Source organism: Nelumbo nucifera, chromosome 1 (assembly GCF_055504915.1).
Source record: "Nelumbo nucifera cultivar China Antique chromosome 1, China Antique-T2T, whole genome shotgun sequence".
NCBI classification, from domain to species: domain Eukaryota; kingdom Viridiplantae; phylum Streptophyta; class Magnoliopsida; order Proteales; family Nelumbonaceae; genus Nelumbo; species Nelumbo nucifera.
This window is the reverse complement of record NC_142649.1, coordinates 135,925,972-135,944,807: the sequence shown is the minus strand read 5'-3', so window position 1 is coordinate 135,944,807 and position 18,836 is coordinate 135,925,972. Positions and strand designations below refer to the sequence as shown.

General features: G+C 42.8%; 1 protein-coding gene across 12 annotated transcripts in view; it reads right to left on the bottom strand.

Annotated features, from left to right (window-relative positions):
- LOC104612579 (uncharacterized) overlaps positions 1-11,342 on the bottom strand; it is a 73,702-nt gene extending 62,360 nt beyond the window's left edge. For 5 of the 12 annotated variants that reach the window (XR_737830.3, XM_088894395.1, XM_088894397.1 and 2 more), the window contains exons 1-3: positions 10,759-11,342; positions 9,396-9,481; positions 7,867-7,974 (exon numbers count right to left, since the gene is read on the bottom strand). Coding sequence is in view for 8 of the 12 variants with exons in the window: in XM_088894395.1 (XP_088750521.1) it covers positions 7,867-7,974; positions 9,396-9,431 (144 nt within the window). In the remaining 4 variants the exon portion in view is untranslated. Of the gene's footprint in view, positions 1-7,866; positions 7,975-9,395; positions 9,482-10,309; positions 10,681-10,758 lie in introns of those variants that run through there. The other 7 variants (XR_016080223.1, XM_088894398.1, XR_016080222.1 and 4 more) reach the window with 6 other exon arrangements.
- Between the last annotated feature and the right edge of the window lie 7,494 nt (positions 11,343-18,836).

Genomic DNA, 18,836 nt, shown 5'->3' with positions numbered 1-18,836 from the left:
CCTGTTGCTGCCGGCGACAATGGTACATCTTCCCGAGGAAGGCGTCCATAACATTACTCCCCTCCTGGACTATGAGCTTGTCCTCAAGCTCGAAAGCTGGATATGTGGCTTGGAACTCTGCCAATGGGATCCATGTGGCTTCTGTTGGTGGTAGATCACACCATTCCACCAAGACTTCAAGGATTCCACGATTGAAACGAGAGCGGGTGACAGTTTTAGGCTGGGGGACCATTTTGCCATCTTTCAAGGGTGGTAGGGAGGGAACTTGGTTCGGGGGAACACCCGTAAATGGTTTCAGCAAGGAGATGTGGAAGACATCATGAATTCGGCTAGTCTCTGGCAATTCCAGCTGGTAGGCCACACTGCCAATCCGTCGCAGAACCTTGTAGGGCCCATAGAACTTAGGGGCCAGCTTCGAGGCAGCCTTGTGGCGCAAGGAGCGCTGCCGGTAGGGCTGGAGCTTCAACCAAACGAATTGTCCTGGATCGAACGACAGTTCCCGGTGGTGTTTATCATAGTGCAGCTTCATGCGGAGCTGGACCTGCTGTAAGCGAATGCGGACGTCGGCGAGGAGGGCGCCGCGGTCCTGTAAGGAGTGATCAATTGCGTCCAAGCGAGTAGATCCGGGCTCGTAGGACAGCAAGCGGGGAGGATCCCTACCGTAAACGATGCGAAAGGGAGTCATGCCGAGGGAGGAATGGTAGGCTGTGTTGTAGCAGTACTCGACCCAAGGAAGCCTATCCAACCACCGTCGAGGCTGATCGCCTACGAAACAGCGGAGATACATCTCGATAGTGCAGTTAACCACTTCTGTCTGACCGTCGGTTTGTGGCCGGTAAGCTGATGAGTAGGCCAGGGTGGTGTCGTGTAGTCGAAATAACTCTTTCCAGAAGGCACTAGTGAAGACCGGGTCTCTATCGCTGACGATGGATTCCGGCAACCCATGTAAGCGAAGGATATGTGTAAAAAAGGCGAGGGCAATCGAAGTGGCACTATACGGGTGTGATAGAGGAATGAAGTGCGCATATTTAGACAAGCGATCGACTACCACAAAGAGAACTGATTTGCCCCCTACCTTGGGAAGTCCCTCAATGAAGTCCATGGAGATGTCGTCCCAGATCTGCGATGGGATGGAAAGGGGCTGAAGGAGGCCTGCCAGGTGTAGGTTTTCCCATTTGTGTTGTTGGCATGTGGAGCAATTCTGGACAAAATCTTGAATAGAAGTCTTCATACCTCGCCAATGGAAATCAGTCTGGACGCGGTGTAGTGTTTTTTGAATGCCCTCATGGGCGGAGTTATGGATGCTGGTGATGATGGTGGGAATCAACGGGTAGTCTGCTGGAAGATGGACATGTCCCTTATACAGTACCAACCCGTCGTGAAGTGACCAATCGAGGTCGGCCGTGCCGGTTTGGATCTTCTGCAATAAGAGCGACCATTCCGGGGGATTGTGGTGTTGCCTTCTTAATGTCGTCAAACAGAGAGATCCAAGGTTGGGAAATGCTACATAGAACCATCGCGTCTTCTTCTCGCCTAGACAAGGCATCAGCTACGCGATTAGAGGATCCCGCCTTATATTCCACCCGGAAGTCAAACCCGAGCAGCTTGCTAACCCAATGCTGCTGAGGGAAAGTGGTGAGACGCTGCTCTAACAAGTATTTGAGGCTATAATGATCAGTTTTGACAATGAACAACCGCCCCCACAAATACGGCCTCCAGTGCTGGATGGCTCGGGCAAGGCCGATTAGTTCGCGCTCATAGGCTAGAAGCTTTAGATGCCGGTCGGCCAATCTGCGGCTGAAGAAAGTGATCGGGTGCCCTTGCTGCTGTAGTACGGCCCCGATACCCACTCCGGAAGCATCGCACTCGACTATAAATTCGAGGGCGAAATTAGGTAATTGCAGAACAGGGGTTGAAGACAGTGCATTTCGCAGTGACCAAAAAGCTTCATCAGCTGCATCATCCCACCGAAAGGAGTTTCTCTTCAACAGGTTGGTTAACGGGGCTGCCAACACTCCATAGTTCTGTACAAATTTGCGGATTGAGGTTTGGGGCATTCTGTTATAGCCTGAATTTTGGAACTATCAACTGTTACACCCTGCCCATGGATGATGTGGCTGAGGTAAAGAACCTGTCATTCCCCAAAGGAGCACTTGGACCGTTTCAGGAATAAGCTGTGTTGGCGTAGGAGTACAAAAACGGTCCTCAGATGGTGGACATGCTCTACCCATGATTTGCTGTAAATGAGGATATCATCAAAGAAAACTAAAACAAATTTGCGTAGATGGGGCTGGAATACCTCATTCATTAGTGCCTGAAATGTAGATGATGCATTGGAGAGTCCGAATGGCATGACTAAAAATTCGAAGTGGCCATGGTGGGTGCGAAAAGCAGTCTTCTTCACATCACCAGGAGCCATGCGAACTTGAAAATATCCGGACCTGAGGTCCAACTTAGAGAAATACTGGGCACCATGCAACTCGTCCAGCAGTTCGTCCACAACGGGAATAGGGAACTTATCTTTGATCGTCCGGTCATTGAGTTCTCTATAGTCAACACAGAACCTCCACGTTCCATCCTGCTTCGCCACTAACAGAACCGGCGAAGAGAAGGGGGAGTGACTTTTGCATATGATCCTTTGGTTCAGCATCGCTGTACATTGTTTTTCTATCTCACCCCTCTGTAAGTGAGGGTAGCGATAAGACCTGACAACGACTGGTGCTGAACCCGCCACCAAAGGAATACGATGGTCGCAAGCTCGAGAAGGGGGAAGGCCCTTTGGTTCCTGGAACAGATCTGAAAACTCAGCGAGAAGTTTTTCCATGGCTACCGGTTCTGTCTGGGGTGCATGAACCTGCGGTGTCTTTTCTATAACCCTGCAACCGTGCCATGAAACTTGCTTGCCATTCAGGTGGAAGGTCATGGTGAGTGCGCTGAAGTCCCACAAAATCGGGCCTAGGGTAATTAACCATTTGACCCCGAGAACAATATCGAACCCATCCAATGAGAGTACAAATAAATCAACAAGAATTAGTTCAGAATTGACCTGTACTGGGACGTCCTTACAAATCCCTGGACTGTGAACTTTTTCACCATTTGCGATGGCTACCTGTAGTCACGGCCAGAGTTCCATTGGTAGTTTTAACTGCAGGGCTGCATGTTCACTTATGAAGTGTGTGCTCCCTGAATCAACGAGAATGCGCACCGGCTGACCTGCGATTTGTGCCTGTAACTGCATGATCTGAGAGGTTTTAATACTGGTGATCGCATGGAGAGAGATCTCTGGTTCGAATGTGACGGGTTCCCCTTCCTCCTCCTCTTGCTCATCTATGAGAAGGCAAAAAATCCTCTTGCATCTATGTCCTGCCGAGTAGAGGTCATCACAGTTGAAACATTGACCTCTCGCTCGGCGCTCTGCCATTTCTGCCCTGGTCAAGCGCTTGATGGGAGGAGTGACCATGTTACTGCCTGTACTTGTCACTGATCTAGAAGTGGTGGTCGTGGGAGGCTTCATTTCCCAACTGGTAGCAGAAGAGGGAGCCGTTGCTGCTGGTCTTGGGGGCACCCACGAGTTCGGTGGACGGCCCACATTAAAAATTTTGTGGCTGAGCTGCAGCTTGCGCTCAAATGCACGGGCTAAGTTCATGGTTGTGACCAAATTTGGGGGATTCTGCATCTCGACATCCACTCGCAGGGGTTCTGCTAACCCTGCTGTGAACATATCCACTTGCTGGTCTGGTCGCACGGAGGATGCCCTCGCGAGGAGGGTTTGGAACTGTCATTGGTATTCAGCAACTGTTCCGGTCTGTTTAAGGTTAATTAGCTCACCCAGTGGGTTGCTGGTCAATGGGGGTCCGAACCGAAGAAGGCAATAGGATTTAAACTAGGGTCAACTAAGCCCAGGTTCTTCTTGCTCTAACCGATAAAACCAAAGTTGTGCTTCTTCTGTTAAATGAAAGGCGGCTAGGCTTACCTTGTCCTGGTCATTTGTCTGTTGATTCCGGAAGAACTGCTCCATGGCCGACGGACTGTTGTTCGCCAGAAGACTCTGATAGATCTGGCCGGTGGTCGTTAGCTGTTGTCCCTCCGTTAGAGTTCCTTTCCCTGCTGGAAAGAAACATCTCCATTAGTGGTCGTAGTTCTCGCACTTCACCTTTGATCTCACGAACTTCGGAGCTGGTCTCCACGAGTTGGTGCTCAAGGTCGTGGACCCTGGAAGGTAGCTGCTCCAAATCTCCCATGACGCCTTGCTCTGATACCAAGTTGTTGCGGGCCCGGGAATAGGATCTCGTCACGGGTCGGTCCACGGGGAAAACCTCCTATTTTCCCTTGTTCCTTCCTACTCGTGATGAACCTATCTTGGCACCTTCGATGATTTGTCCAAGAGATCACTAACTCTCCTAACTCACTCTTGACTGAATAATTTGATATCTCATTCAATAATGGGGTCTCCTTAAATAAGAGATTACAAGAGTCCTAATCAAAGGGAGTCTCCTTGCTGAATAGGGAGACTTCTAGTTCTATCTTGCTAAGGATAAGATAAGCTAATCCTAATATGATAAGCTATTAACAAGATAAGATAAGCTAAGCTAATCCTAATCTGATAAGATACTAACAAGATAAGATAAGAGATAAGAACAAGCAAAATGAGCTAATCTAATATAGATAAGGCTGTTGTTGCCGAACTGGGTAGGATGAGCATCACTGAATCCTTATTGCTGCTGGCGATGGGCCTGGGGCCTGTTGCTGCCGGCGGCGATGGTACGTCTTCCCGAGGAAGGCGTCCATAACACCGTATGCCATCCAGGGTTTTAGGTTTTAAGTCTCCCTTCAGTCTTCTTCATCCGGACAATGATCTTTTTCCTATTCCTCTTCATGCCTTTGGCTACACTTGTTATGTACGTATCCCAAGTGTCCAAAGACATAAATTTGGATCAAAAGCCCATAAGTGTATCTTCCTTGGTTATTCCCCCACACAGAAGGGTTACTGTTGTTTTGATCCGAAGACTGGCACTTGGTATGTCTCAATGGATGCCACCTTTGATGAGCTTTCTTCCTTTTATGGTTCTTCTCTAGAAAGACAATGTCCAAAGGGGGAGGATTTGTCACAGGTGTTTGCTCTTCCTCTTCCTGTCCCAGTTGAGTCTTTTGCTGAGTCTCTTCCTCCTTCAAATGAGTCAAGGGAGGATCAGTCACTTCACTCTCATTCCAGTGTTCCTATTCCTCCTCCTTTACCTCTTCGCCCTCTTTTTAATCCCAAGTTGTACCAACAACAGAGAACCAGAAATGAGTAGATTGTTTCCCCTCCAACTCATGAGCCTCATGCACTTCCAATTACAGATGAGACAATAGGTACTGTTACAGCCCCTTTGGAGCCATCCTTCCCAGACCTTGATATCCCCATTGCTATTAGGAAAGGAAAAAGGAAGTGTACTGCACATTGCATTTCCAAACACCTTTCTTATAGTTTGCTCTCTCCTTCATATTTTGCCTACCTTTCTTCTGTTGCTTCTAACCCAGTTCTCAGGTCTGTGTCAGAAACTCTTACTATTCCAGAATGGAGGGATGTTATGATAATAGAAATTGATGCCCTGCACAAGAATGACACTTGGGAAGTAGTTGATTTGCTTGAAGAGAATGATCCAGTAGGCTATAAGTGGGTTTTTACTATCAAATATCATGTTGATGGCACCATTGAAAGGTACAAGGCTAGGCTAGTTGCAAAAGGCTATACACAAACATATGGGATTGATTATTTGGAGACCTTTGCCCCTGTTGCCAAGATGACTTCTGTGAGAGTTCTGCTATCTTTGGCTGCACACTCAAACTGGCCACTTTATTAACTAGATGTAAAGAATGCATTTCTGAATGGATAGTTACATGAGGAGGTCTATATGTCTCTTCCTCCAGGGATGTATGAAATAGATATGAAAGGAAATGTCTGCAAGCTGAAGAAATTTCTTTATGGACTCAAACAGCCCCCTAGAGCATGGTTTGAAAGGTTTAGGTCTGCCCTTGTTAGTTTTGGCTATGTACAGACACAGTCTGATCATACCCTCTTTGTGAAGAGGAGAGGATCCTTAGCCATTTACCTGACTGTGTATGTTGATGATATTGTTGTGACTGGTAATGATGTCTCAAGGATTAATTATCTCAAATCTTTCCTTCATACAGAGTTTGAGATCAAAGATCTGGGGGAATTGAGATAATTTCTTGGCGTAGAAGTTGCTAAATCCAAGGATGGGATTCTTATCTCTCAGAGAAAGTATGTTCTTGATTTGCTCTCTGAAACAAGGAAGATGGGTGTCAGACCAATTGCTACTCCTATCGATATGAGCCATAAACTCTCTACTTCAGATGGAATATTTAGAAGATAAGGGAGTCTTTCAAATACTACTTGGAAAACTTCTTTATCTATGCATGACTCGGTCAGACATTGCATATGTTGTTAGTTGCATCAGTCAGTTCATGCATGCTCCCAGGGATACTCACATGGCAGCAGCAGAGCGGATTCTATGTTATTTGAAGGGCTCCCCTGGAAAGGGAATTCTATTTGCTAAACGTGGCCATATGAAACTTGAAGCCTACACAAATGCTAACTGGGCCGGAAACATTGATGACAGAAGATCTACCTCTGGGTACTGTAGCTTGGTGGCAGATAATATTGTCTCTTGGAAAAGCAAGAAACAATCAGTTGTTGCTTGATCTTCAGCCGAAGCAGAATACAGAGCCATGGCTCATGGAGTCTCTAAACTATTGTGGCTTAGATCCTTGATGTAGAAACTGGGTATTAAGCATGATAAGCCAATGATGTTATACTGTGATAATCAGGCCGCCATCAACATTGCTCACAACCTAGTGCAACATGATAGAACTAAGCATATTAAAGTTAACAGACACTTCATTCGAGAAAGAGTTGCTTCTGGAGAAGTATGTCTACCTTTCATCACCTCTGAAGGCCAGTTAGCTGATTTCCTCACCAAGGGCATTCCCAAGGCTAAACTTCAGAATGATACTAGCAAGTTTGGCATGATTGACATCTATGCTCAACTTGAGCGGGAGTGTAGAGAAGATGGGCCAAATGGCCCATAGGCTGTTTATCGTTTTTTATCTTTTATGTTCTTTGCTATAATGGGCCTTAATCTAGGCTTTATTATTCCTTATGTTATGTCCTTTTAATTTTCTACCCAACTAGGGGCTTCTCTGTAAATTACTAAAGTTTAACTTAATGAAATAGAATTAAGGGAGTAAGAGAAGAAATTATGTTCGAAAATCTATCTCTCTGAACCCAAGTTGCCACCACCTTCTTCTTCTTCTTCTCTCCTCTTGAACTCTGATTTCTGCTTCTTTCTTTTGAATTTTTGCAACTTTCTAAACAGTCATTTCTTCTCAAAAGGTTGTTTTTTTTTCTTCTGTTAGTTCCTTTAATTTTGGCATTTTTCATGTTTTTTCCCTTTTTTTTTTGAAACTTCATTTATTTTATAGTTGATCCAAGGTGACCCCTGGATCAACCCTAACCCAAGCATTTAGGGTTAGGGTATAGCCCTTGCTAACCCAACCTGAACCCAACACAATTGTCAGGAGGTCTAGCTTCACTACATTCAGCGATCAAAAAAGCAAAGAAGCAAATTTTCACAGATCAAGGCTCAGAATTGTTCTCAAAACTTTTTTCCTTTTCAAAGATTAAAATTCAGATTTACTGATGCCACCTAAATGCCCTACACTGAAACAGGAAATGTCATATGGAAATTATAACTTCATAGTGCACAATAAATAAACTACCTTACAATCTATCTAGCCCTAGATTTCCTTAGTCCTCACTTAAAAAAAATTTTTTAAAGGATCAAATCAATCATACATAAGTACCTCTGTATGCTGATACTGATAATTTGTGGTTCTATACACAATGAACAACATAGTTGCACAGACTATTCCCATAAAAGGCAGTTGTTTCATCTTAAAGCCATGCGTTCCCTACACTCCCCAACATGCAATTAGAAATAATAGAAACCAATCAATTCCACATGGTGGGAGAAATATTGATTGATAAAAAATTGAGAAAATTCCACTTTAGTACCCTGAACTTTGGGGTAGTGTCAAATTAGTACCTAAACTTTCAAACGTGTCACTGCAGTATCCAAACTTTCCAAAACTGTCAAATTGGTCCAAAACCGTTAACCGACATTAAGTATCATATAAAAGGACAAAAATGCCCTTCATCTATCATCTAATTTTCTTCTGGTTCGCATCGGATCCCTAACCACCCCCTCCATCTCAGTGATTTTTTAGTTGCAATTATTGGGTCCCATATCGTCATTGACGGTGGCACCTCCAAATTTGAGGATGAGAGAGAGAATCTTCCATCTTTTTTTTGGTGAATAAAGTTGATTTCTAAAAATGTCCAAAATCCAAAAGAAAAAAGTCCAAAAAGAAATAAAAGAAAAGATGAAGAAGAAAAAGAACTTGATTCTCTCATTTACAAAAGAAGAAAAAAATAATAATAAAAAAAGAAGTCATCTAATCAGATATCAATCCGGTCAGAATCGGAAGAGAAATGTAACGCCATATCCTTACAACCTGAAGCACTCCTTTCAAGTCATGGGCCCACAGTTCAAGGCAGCCCCTCAACAATCCCCCTTCCTCCATCTCCCTCTGTACCGTCAACACCATCTCCCTCAATGGACCCAATTGACAGAGCACCTGGATGAACCTGCGAGAGAGGAATTTGGAAACCCTAAATAAACTCTGATAGTTGGCTGCAACCCAGGCCGCCCTATCCTTGTCTGATCCCATCCAAGTCAACTCATTCAGACCCCTCAGCAGTTCGTCCATGTCTGAAACCGCACCCCCATCTCCGACCATATACCTCTCCACAACCCTACCCCCATTCCCCCTTCCAGCTTCTCAACGATCCTTCTCACTCTCATCGACCCCTCGTAATCTCCTCTCGAAGCTCAGAGGTTCAACACTTGGTTCATTAGTGAGTGGGAGAGTGAGATTAGGGTTTCCCATTGCCGCACCGAGAAGGCCTCAGCTGGTAATGGCACCAGCGGGGAGACTGTCAGGAACAGCAGTAGAAACGGCCCAGAATATACAATCCGACGCTGGCGGGGAGACTGACATGAACAGTGTTTTGTTTTTAATGGTATTTTTGACATTTTGAAAAAAATTAAATTGCACATCTCATCACGTGATAAGATAACTGATAGACTATTAACCGTAGGGACTAAATTGACAGTTTTTGAAAGTTCGGATACTAACTTGACACAACCCCCAAAATTTCAGGGTACTAAAGTGGAATTTTAGAAGAGGAGAAATCATTTAAAATCCAACACTTGCTTCGACATAAATTTGCCTGAAAGGAGAAAAAATTAGCTAAAATTCACAACTCTTACCCCATCAAAACATTTCTGCTTTAAAGCCAGTTCCATGGTTTAACTGTCTTCATAGACAAGCAGTGTTCTATTCAATCTCATACATCCTGTGAAAAGGGCATAAAAAGCAGATAGCACTCTAATAAAAATAGGAAAAAATCAATTTGTAGGTTGTAACTCCAACTTTAACTATAAGATTGAAATAACAGAATGTCTTGCGAGAAAAAACAAAACCTATAGTAAGATATTGCTACTGAAAATAAATAAATAAATGCTTTTTTGCACCACAAACAAATATGAAAGGAAGCCGATTCTTCTCCTGTGTGTACAATAACAAAATAACGAAATAGATTTAACAAAACTAGGACTAATTCTGAAGCAAATCCCCATACCAAATCTTATACCCCATCTACGAAATGTATAACTTATAAACATGAAAAAGGGAGAAACCTTAATGAAATAAACCATTTTCTGTAAACCTAGAATTTCACAAATAAGAACATCCCGTTTAAATGTAATGGTTTCCAACCTATATACCCAAAAAGTGATTTCAAAAAATAAAATAAAATAAAATAAGAAGAGTGAAGAGAAAAGGACTGATATGAGAAAGGAAAACCGATCTCCACGCTTAAATTGCATTTGGGAAACCAAATAGTTAGCGATGAAAATCCAACAAATTATTAGAGAAGTTAATCCTGTGATGACCCATGATTCTGTGTGTTAAGAACTAAACCGAAACAACCAAGAGAAAGATGGCGGAAAGTAATCCAAGGTAAGAAAGGGCTCAGATTCTGTACCTCATCTGTCTCTTTGATTTCCAAAAATGAGAGTATGGGGGTAAAAAAGAAGAAAAAGGGTAATAATAATAAAACAAAATCTAACTAAACGAGCTGCCCAAGGACTAATAAGCATAGAAAAATGGATTGAAGTCTTACAAAGTACGCGAGGATTTTAGATCACCATTCAATAGAAAAATGGCGTCAATTTATATAACAAAAACAGCTATATATACAATAGTGTTTTGCTCTTCTCTGTGTACTGTAGCTGTTATTCCTTCCGTCTTCTGCCCTATTTTTCTTCGGCAAAGGAAACAAAAATGGAATGTAACGAAACCAACAAACTGTACAAGCTACAAACAGAAATTTCACGGCCCTATTGACAAGAAAAAAGTGCTGGAATTCCGCTTCTAGCTACTTATTCCTAGTTTCCTACTTCCAGCTTCTTCTTCCTTGCCTCAAAAAAAAATAAAATCCTGCTTCTTAATGAAGTTGTTAACAAATACAACAGTTCTACAGAAAAACAAGATTTGGAAAACTAGAAAACAAATGAAAGCAAGTAGGTGCCCGTTAATGACGGAAGAGGATTTAGTACGATTTGGTTTTACCTGCTCTTCCTCTTGCTTGAATTTCGTCGCGGAACTAAAAAAGGAAAATGCCGACTACAGATTGCAAATTTCCCGCCAGAAAAGAACAAGAGTCTAAAGGGCTTCTTCCCTTCTTTCCCGGGAAATGAGACACGCAAATATTTTCACAGAATTCCAAATTACATCTGGAAGAAATGAGGCTTCAGAGGAAAAATATACTTTGTTGACAAATATTTCCGTCGAAGGAACTTTAGAACCACATTGGAACTTGTTCTTTTCGTTCCTTCAGGTGAATGGTGAAAGAAGTTCACGTCGTTTACGAGGATTCCCGAGAAAGAAGATATGTTACTCGCTGGAAAATGAGCAGCTACTCGGGAAAAAAAAGGAAAAAAGAAAATGCAATGGTTATTTTTACCCCTCCAATACTTGAAACGGAAACGCTAACTTTTCCAGTTGAATACACGAGGAAAGTTAACCGAAAGGAGAGCAAAGAAACGATATGGATTATTCCATATATCTTGTTACGGCGAGAGGAAAATGCTCGAAAATCACGTTGGAACCTTTACGGTGGTGTACGATCTAGATATTCTTACATGAAAAACTATATGAATTTTAGTTGTATGGCAAAATGGATTAATTTGCAACTTAGCGAGGTCGTTCCGATGATTAAGTCACTACTATATTGTGGATGCGAGCTGAATATTTGAGTGTTTGAATGATAGTGAGTAAAATAATCGTGCATACCTTTGCTTTGAGGTTTTATGTCCTTATATAATGGAGTAGTCGTGTGTCTTACGAAAGAGCTCCGAAATCTTCGGGATGTGCGAATAAGATCTATTCTGTTTTTTAAGGAAAGCAATATGTTGATAAGGTTTATGATTTACTTTCGATTCAGGCGGAATTAAGATAAGTCTCATTATGATCTAAGAAATTCGAAGTCCGTTGAGGAGACCTTTCAAGTCAATTACGTGGCATTTCGACTCTTTAGCTCCAAACTGGTACTTCGATTCTTTAATCCCAAACCAGATTGGGTGTCAAAATATCTCTACACCGAGGTGGTTGAACATCCGAACTCCAAATATTGCAGGCTAAGTTCATTTGACTGAATTGTCACTCCTCGAGTAGATCACGTCTACGTATCCCCTTCCTAGTAAGTTGTACCAAATCACCCTTCATCATTTTCCTTACAACTTAAGCGTATCCAGCTAGTTTATCAAGAATTCCGCATCATCTTTACCAAACGATATTTGACTTGTATATTCAACGAAGAGCCCTCACTTCTCAGAACAAGAGAAGAGCTCGTCTCAACAAGTCAAAAGCTCGGAGATCACACGAAACATAAATCACGAGATTAGGTTCTTCGAAAGAACAGAAACGGAGTAATGCGAACTCCCTGACTAGATTCACAAGTCTCTCAACTCCTACCGATGCAAACAAAACCAGGGAAACAAAAAGCAATAATGGCAATGAGAGAGAACAGGAGAGGCAGACGTCACTGTTGAAAGCGCCACGTTTTAAGGGAAACCGGAAAATGCATTTCATGCAAGCTCGCGTTCGTCGACAAGTAAAACTCTGTTTCTGCTTTGGTCGTCGTGACACGAGCTGTCCTCTTACATTCTAACAGACACAGTCTCACTCAGAGGAAATGATCCACAAGGGAACAGAATTATCCTTTTAGTGGGGACCCACTCAGTAGTAGGTCCTGATATTCTATCTGTACGTGTGAAAATGACAGATTAAAAGGAGAACAATCAGCAATCCGTGTCACGGCATGATCAGTCGCCATGCAAGGTAGTATGGTACATCCAATATTTGAAATGCAAACTTCTGTAAAAAATTGAGAAAAAAAAAGATAAATATGCATCTAATCTCATTTTAAAAGCTTGAAGTCAAAGAGCTCGAATCTGTTGGCCACAGATGTTATCACATCATAACATCTCTACATGAGACATGACAACAGCGCATTAGGCTCCCTTATCGACATGTTACTAATTCATGTAGTGGTGATGTATGAGTATGGGTGATATATTTATGAATAGCAGATCCCGAGAAACCGTCAAAGATTTGATATATTTTGTATTTTGTTTTTTATAATATTTTAAAACTAGCATAGGGCCCTCCTAGTGGAATTGTGAAAGTAAGTTCAATAAAATGATAAAACAAAAATTATGTCCTTAAAAAATGTGAGATAAAAAATTAGTAATTTCATTTGATATAATTATAACAAGTCAATTATTATGTTTAATAATTAATAAGTAAATACAAATAAATCATATAAATATCACTATATATTCAGAATATAAAATTATATATAAATAAGATAACATTAGAAACATTTGATGAAACATTAAATTATATGTGATGCAGCACGATCCAAGTATTCCTAACTGGCTGTTGGCTGGCTCCTATCTGGCAACGAACGACACCTGAGAGGAAGAAGATGAAGGATTCTCGGGGGATTGTCCGGCAGAAATACTCTGAATCTTAAGTTAGAACGCTGGGAGAAAAAGCAAAGAGTGTAAAGAGGCTAAGAGTGTAGGTCGCGCTGGCTCACTAAATTCTCAAAATTAACTCGAGAGCAAGTAAGTTTCAAATAGGATCTTTGATGTTCGAGAGAGAGCTTCCCTTCAACTAGGGAGCTCTTATTTACTTGTCAAATCGGACGTAACCGCCACTGGGCTTCTGTCGCAGTCGTTACCAGCCAGGACTGTGCAGGTGACCGTTGCAGGGTACTACCCAATTGGATGGGTGACATGTCCCGGGAGGACAAGCACACCACCATCTGTCAAGAGACGTGGGTACAGTTTGCCGAACGGACAGGGACTGCACCGTCAGTTGAGAGACGTGACGCAGTCTGACGGGTACGGTCTTGTCAAATAGAAGCTTCATTGAGAGCGTCGCATTGCTTAGTTGCGAGCTACCCTGTCATGCAGCGAGCTATCTTGTCACAAGCTATTTCGTAGCGATCTCCCAGGGGTACTTTGAGGTGACCCTCATCGGGATTGCCTTTGGGGCATTCTTTCTGCCTAAGTGTTGGAGCGAGCTGGTAACCCTAGCTCGCGGGTTGGGACAGTCTTGGAGTATTCCCTTTCGGTAGCTCGGGGGAGCTCGAGCTCGCGCTGTAGCGAGCTCCCCCTACAACGAGCTATGACGTAGCAAGTTGTCCTGCATGCTCGTTACTTAGCCGCAGTCAGACTGCGGTGCTGAGTTGTTTGCTCATGCCGAGTCAGGTCCACGTGTCATTGTCTCAAGGGGTCGGGTCAAATCATCCTCCATCAATTGCCCCCCACTCCTCGGGCTAAGAGTGCTACCTTAGCGTGAGGAGTTCATGAAGTGGGACAAGTGGATTTGACCGAAGTCCAAACTTGATTGACTGCTCGCATTAAATGCGTGCGCAGAAGTCAGGAGATTTCTAACGTTTCGAATTCCGAGAAATGTGCCGAAAAAGCTCTTAACTTTGGATGTCGTGCAGTCGTCATTACCTCAATCATGGGAGACGTGCAGACAGTCATATTTCGGTTTCAGAAGACGTGCGGTCAGCTTGACTGTGAACCGTCATATCTGCCTCAATCTGGGCCGTTGGTCTAGGGGCACAGTGGCTATAAATAGGAGGGCCCCCAGGCCACATTTTCTTTCACGCTAATTTGCTATCTTCGGATTCTGAGGTTGCGCATCCATCTAGTTTGCCCGAGCTCTTCTGTTGACACCGTTTCATCTTTCCAATGAGTCATTCGTTCTATCAATCATGTCTGGGTATCCGTACCATGTTTATCCTCGGGACGGTGACCAGGACGATGACGCCCCCTCGAGCTCGGGGGAAGCTTGGGAGCAGGCTCTGGAAGCCTCCGGCAATGTGGCTTCTACCTCTCGGGGCAGAGAATCCGACACCTTCGGTCCCTCCTCTATGACGATGGGGAGACTCAGATCTCTAGTCTGCCATTTTCACCATCCCGGGGAATTTATCTACGGTCTCTGTTAGATAGTTGTATGCCCATAAATCCAATCAGAATGATGTACATTATGAATTTATTGTAAATGAATAAAATACATATTTGATTCATGTTCTTGTGGTGTGTTTCTGTGTAATACTCTTAAACTGGACACTTATGAGACTCGTGTTAGTTTAGAATGTTCACAGCCGTTGGATAAGTCTGGGGAGATTTATCCTGCCAAGGCTGACACTGGTGTGTTGCCAAATGTTGGGGTAACCTGTCTCAGCTGCCAAGGTGAGACCCAAGGCACAAGCAGTGTAGGATTAATTGAATCTTTGAACCGGACCAGATTTTCAGTATTTCCCTGGACCTTGGATATTGATGGGAAAAACTGGAAAGTTACACCTAGACTCGATTATGATATTGCACTAGGTGTCGGATTGGGCTGTCTTTGATATGTCAATCAGTGAGATCATTAGCGAGCTCAAAACATGTGTATGTTGGGATAGTCTGAGAATTCATCTGAGTGGGTGATCATAGTGACAGGATCAGCCCCCTTGTCGGACAAAGGTAATGATCGGGGATGCGCTCTCTCTGATGGAAACCAAGACTGCTGGCATCTGATTTCAATCGTTGAGATTTGTTTTGCAAAATATATTTTATATGAGATATAAAAGTATATATATTACAGTTTCTAAATGTTTGCAAAAGGTTTTAATTCCCGGGATCCATGTGAGCAGAGAATGCAACACTGTTCCTTGTAGTCGAGGGAGAGGTCCTCTCTTGTCGGGCAGTGTTTGATCATTATGGGCTGAGAGGTTAAGTGTAAGACCATTGAGGGTAATGCCTGATGGGCTAATCTTGCATTTGCCCACAATCCCTGGGTGTTACAAGGTGGCTTGGCCCAAGGACCACTTAGGGTAAGTGTTGGGCCCATAGAGCCCATGTGATGGGTTTCAGGGGGTGCACTGCCCATAATAGTGTATTCGGCCAGGCCTTGTAACAAAGGTTGGGATGAACCTATGTGGCTGATGTGTAGATCAATGTTTGGGTCCCACGCCATACAAGGAAGCCCAACTGGGCAGCAGTTTGGAAGGCTAAGTGAGCACATAACCTTATTGGGCCTAAAGCCCATTACGAATTAGGCTGATTTGATCAGTTAAATGAGGGGCGAATTCTGAGATTAGATTAGCAGATAGGATTGGGTCTTAACCCTATCCACTCAGAGAGTCCAGATCTGAATGTGATTCAGATCTGGAAACCTCCTAATAGGATTAGGAGGGGGCTGATCCAATCTGCAGATAAGATAAGGGTTTACCCTTATCACTTAAAGGGAATTCTGATTCAAATATGATTTGGATCAGCAACTCCTAATGGGATTAGGAGTTGATCCCTTTAAGCTTATAAAAGGAGGAGGGGTTGGCAGCCTTTAGAAGATATACATATTCACATCCTCTTTAGAGCTGAAATCACAGAAGAGAGAATTCAGCATTACTGCACTAAATCTCTCTTGCCGCCTCCTTCCTGCCGCCGCAATATCTGCCACTTCGATCTCCTATTCTCAGTGGGAGTGATCAAGATTGGATCTTGATATCAGTTCTTTTTGAAAGGGCTGATTGGAAGTAGTGCTCATGTGTCGTCCAGCCGATTCTTGCGAAGGATCTGGTTCTTTTGAAGAACATTGTTGATTCTGCTCCATCCTGTACTGCGCCATGTTCAGTGGGAGTAGTCTTTGGTTCCTTCCTTGGGCGTGAACACCTTCATTGGGAGATATTGTTTCTCCGTATAAGGTATATCCCTCTCCTACTGCTTTTGTTCAGATCTGGTTTGGTTCTTGGTTCAAGATTGATCCTTGAAAAATATGATTTTTCTAAAATAGGGATTACGATTCCCAATAGGATGGAGAGAAATTTTTGAAATTTGCCCATTCTATTCCGAAAGATTCGGGTGTCCATACGATGGATATCTCATCCCTTTAGTGGTATCAGAGCTAGGTTCAAATCTTGAACCGAATTGGATCAAATCTGAACCTGCGCAAATGGGCAGAAGGCATTCTACCCGATTTGCGCAGATATAAGGTTTTTCTGGAAAATTTGTTTCCAGTTGATGGGCGATTTATCTGAAATTAAATTTTATAAATTTGATTATTATTTAGAACTGTTCTTTATAATTTTCTTGATTTATGGGTTGTTCGTAAACATAGAGATCAAAATCTTGATTGGTGTAGGGAACCTGCGAATTTGCAGTTTCTTGATTATTTTATTACATTTGGTCTGTAAAATATATATATTTTTTATTTTTAGACTGAATGCATAGGCATTCGATCTGATGTAATTATTAATAGAAATTAGGTTTTTATTTTTTTTTATTTTTATTTTGGATCGAAGATGGCGGCGCAAGGAAGGAGATTTCGCAGATGGGAGAATCACTATCTGTGATTTGCAGTTTATGAAACTACAAAGTATGATCTAACCTCTGTTTTGCAGGATGGATTGTGCGAAAAACCCTATCTGACTGATTCTTGATTTTCTTTTATCAGTATTTAATTTCAGATTAATTTCTTGAATTAAATGTTTAATTAAAGATCAAACCCTAGACCCATTCGAATCAGATTGGTCCAAATTGGTTGAACCGAATCTAGGGTTCGATCAAGGCTGAATGTCAACCCTATTTCTCCCACTAATGGGCCTAAGGATTGATAATTAATTGAATGTTTAATTCGGCCCAACCTGTAAAGGCCCAGTTTTAAATTGTTAAAACTACTAAAAGCCCATTACGCAGATAAAGCTATATGGACCAAATTGATAAACCCTAATTTCGGCCCATATACCTAGATAATATTAATGATTAATATAATGGATTAAAATGGGCTTTAAAGTGGGCTTTATAGATATTAATTGATTGGATCAATTCTTCCCTGCATGTGATGTATGGATGTGTGATGTGCTACGTTCATGGGCCATAAGTGCTTGGCCCTGGCTGATTCGATAGTGGCTCTTGCCCACACCATGGCTGAATGCACATCATTGCCATGGTGTCCCTGCTGGTCATTGAATGACCTCCCTCAGTGGTGGGCCCCACACCTCCTGAAGAGAAAATATGAGTGCATGTGATAGAAAGATTCATGTGATGAACTCTTTAAAGGCCTTCCATCATTAGCATGAGGATGTGTCATTCAGTAATGAGGAAACACACCAGAAAATGGGCTATCCATTTGCTATTGGGATTGTCTGAGTGTTTCATAAGATGATAGAGGCGTCATAGACCGATGTGGGAGGGGCTTCACCAGAAAATGGGAACTCTCTTACGGTACCTTGGCGTTCACAAATATGATGGGTGAGCACTCACTGGATAGAAAGCTTTACATGAAAACGACTATGAACCTTGTCTGACAGAGGCCAAAGGGAAAACCCATATGATGAGTGGATTTGATTTTTCACAGAAAGGTGGTGGGGTTTTGCAGCTGAAACAGTTAGCTTCATGCACCCTATGCAGTTTCCACATTTCCAGACACAAGTCATTGTCTTCATCACTGAGATGGGAGGAAAATCTCAGAGATGAACAAATGGAAATGGAACATAGATTAAAAGCCATATCTATGTAATGAACATGAATAAAATTAGGTTGTGGACTAATGTTTGTTGTTTTACTAGAAAATGGCAAACGAACAATTTGCAAAGCTTCTTGACGACAACAAGCTTAAGGGCCCAAACTATGCCGATTGGTACTGTAACCTCATGCTGGTCTTAACATCTGAAAAATTGGATAAGGTAATAAAAAATCCTGCCCTGGAGCATCCGAGTGACTGGGCTTCTGAGGCCAGAAGGAGGGAATTCCAAGATTGGGAGGATAAAAACTCCCTAGCCCGCTACTATGTCATTGCCTCCCTAGACAATCTGATACAGAGGAAGTTCGATCAAATCGAACTAGCCAAGGACATATTGGATAGTTTAAAGACAATGTACGAAGAGCAGAATCTTTCTACTCGGCAGAAGGTCTTGAAACAGTTCATGACTGCTCAAATGTCCAAGGGGCAACAGGTTCAGGACCATTGTCTTTGGATGATGGGTTATATCAACGAGTTTGAAGCCCTTGGATCCAAGCTAGAACTTGGCACGCAAGTGGATGCCATCCTTAACTCTTTGCCTCCTTCCTTCAACCCGTTCA